The sequence below is a fragment of the Propithecus coquereli genome, unplaced genomic scaffold, assembly GCF_000956105.1.
Source record: "Propithecus coquereli isolate 6110/MARCELLA unplaced genomic scaffold, Pcoq_1.0 Scaffold42, whole genome shotgun sequence".
Taxonomy (NCBI): domain Eukaryota; kingdom Metazoa; phylum Chordata; class Mammalia; order Primates; family Indriidae; genus Propithecus; species Propithecus coquereli.
Window position 1 is genome coordinate 4,421,913 of NW_012149952.1, and position 2,112 is coordinate 4,424,024.

Genomic DNA, 2,112 nt, shown 5'->3' on the forward strand with positions numbered 1-2,112 from the left:
GGTGATGTGACCAGGGACGGGGTTGGGAAAGGCCAGAAGGACCCAGGGCTGGCTGGCGCCAGCTGGGCCCTAACCCCACCCTGTCCCCACAGCGGGCACAGCAGGCTGCGGTGCGGGCTGCCCGGCTCCGGCACCAGGAGCTGTTCAGGCTACGCGGGATCAAGGCCCAGGTGGCCCGGCGGCTGGCGGAGCTGGCGCTGCGGCGGAGGTGGCGGCAGGCACGGCGGCTGGCCGAGGCCGACAAGCCCCGCAGGCTGGGGCGGCTCAAGTGAGGCCCGGGCCGGGGGTTGCAGGGGAGGTTGGGGAGGGGTCCAGACCCCACGTCCTGACACCTTTCTGCCTTGCTCAGGCAGCCCTGTCCTGAGAGCCCCCCCAAAGCCCTGTGTTCTCGGGCCCACCCTTCCGCAGAAGGGGGCTTTGGACTTGGTGTCCCTGAGCCCTGCCAGGGACTGAGTTCCCTGAGCACCTGCCTCTTGCTGTGCAGGTATCAGGCCCCCGACATCGACGTGCAGCTCAGCTCGGAGCTGTCGGACTCGCTCAGGACCCTGAAGGTACTTGCTTGTCGGGCCAGTGTGGGCTGTGGGGGCCTGTGCCCAGTGATGACACCCATCCTTGCTCCCCGTGCCCCCCAGGGGCTGTGGGCGACACCATGGCTGCCCCCGGGCCCGGCTGGTTGGGGCCAGTGCCCGGGGGCTGAGGGCACAGGGTCCTGGGGTGAGGGGCCGGGTGGTGGGTGGGCCTGTGGCCCTCAGAAGGCCTTTCCTCCCTGCTGAGTCCCTGTTGCAGTCCCGTTTCCCGGCCCCCGTCTCACCCTCTTCAGGACTAAGGGGACCTTCCTGAAGCTTCTGTCCCTCCCCAGCTCAGAACCTGCTGTGGCTCCCCAGGGCCCAGAGGAAGCCCAGCTCCTCCCCACAGCCACAAGCCCTGCGTGGCCTGGCATGGCCTGGCCTTGGGGCTTCAGCCAGCTGTGTGTCAGCAGGCCACGCGCCTTCTCCGAGGGACCCGGCCTTTGTGCTGTTGTCCCTCTGCCGGGCCTTCTCTCTCCACTGCCTCAGCAGCCTCCGTCTTGTGGATTCCTCCATGCCCAGCTGAGAGGCAGCCGTGGGTCGGTGGCCGTCGCCCCCCAAGACCGAGCGCTGTGATCTCAGGGCCAGGCTGAGCGCCTGCTGCTCCTGGGGCAGCGCTGGGGAGACTGAAGGGCCTGAGCCCCGCCGGGACCCCCCACCTCGGAGTCCGAGGACCCTGGGCTTCTGCCAGGCCCCGCTGAGGCCTCCCTCCCTCTCTGTCCCGCAGCCTGAGGGCAACATCCTCCGAGACCGGTTCAAGAGCTTCCAGAGGAGGAACATGATCGAGCCTCGGGAGAGAGCCAAGTGAGGGCGCTGGGGCTGTGGGGGGGTGAGGGCGTCTGGAGCCCACCCCTGAGCTTGGCGAGGTCTCGGGTCACCGATTGCTCCTTTGTCCCTTCTCCAGGTTCAAGCGCAAGTACAAAGTGAAGCTCGTGGAGAAGCGGGCGTTCCGTGAGATCCAGTGAGTGGAGCCTCTTTCCCCGCAGGGCAGGCTGGTCTGGCTCCGACCTGCTCAGACTGAAAGAAAGGGCCCCTTCTCCCTCCCTGCGGCATCCGCCAGGGCCCTGCGCCTTTCCCAAACGCAGCAGCCGTGGCCGGCGGTTGAGCAGTGCCCCTCGGCCAGGCCCGGGTGAGGGTCAGCCCATCCAGAGGCCCTGAACCCAGAGTGGGCCAGGAGTGTCCCCAAAGGGAAACTGAAGGGCAGAAGGGAGGTGTCAAGTGGGCAAGAACTTGGGGCACTCTCTCCCCTGAGCCCCTCTCAGCCGCTCTCTTCTGTCCCCAGGTTATAGCTGCGCGGCTGCCGGAGCCCCTCCCTTCAATAAAGCACCTTCTGGCCAACACCTCGGGCTGTGGGTGTGACTTGTCTCACTGCCCCAGGCAGCTTCTGTCTCCATAAGGTCTTTGTCCATCCCCCTTGGTGCACAGGGATGTAGGTGCCAGAACATTCCTTTCCTCCAGGGCCGGGTGAGACCCCAGGGCGCGTGGAAGGGCTGTCGGCCAACTGAGTCATGGCCCATCCGACAGCGAGGCCATTACAGGGGTGGGC

The 2,112-nt window shown here is 67.2% G+C and overlaps 1 protein-coding gene across 1 annotated transcript in view; it reads left to right on the plus strand.

Annotated features, from left to right (window-relative positions):
* GLTSCR2 (glioma tumor suppressor candidate region gene 2) overlaps positions 1–1,889 on the plus strand; it is an 8,588-nt gene extending 6,699 nt beyond the window's left edge. Inside the window, exons 8-12 of the mRNA XM_012653255.1 lie at positions 63–268; positions 485–551; positions 1,294–1,370; positions 1,471–1,527; positions 1,849–1,889. Of these exons, the coding sequence (XP_012508709.1) occupies positions 63–268; positions 485–551; positions 1,294–1,370; positions 1,471–1,527; positions 1,849–1,855 (414 nt within the window). The 3' untranslated portion in view covers positions 1,856–1,889. The remainder of the gene's footprint in view (positions 1–62; positions 269–484; positions 552–1,293; positions 1,371–1,470; positions 1,528–1,848) is intronic.
* Positions 1,890–2,112: the final 223 nt, after the last annotated feature.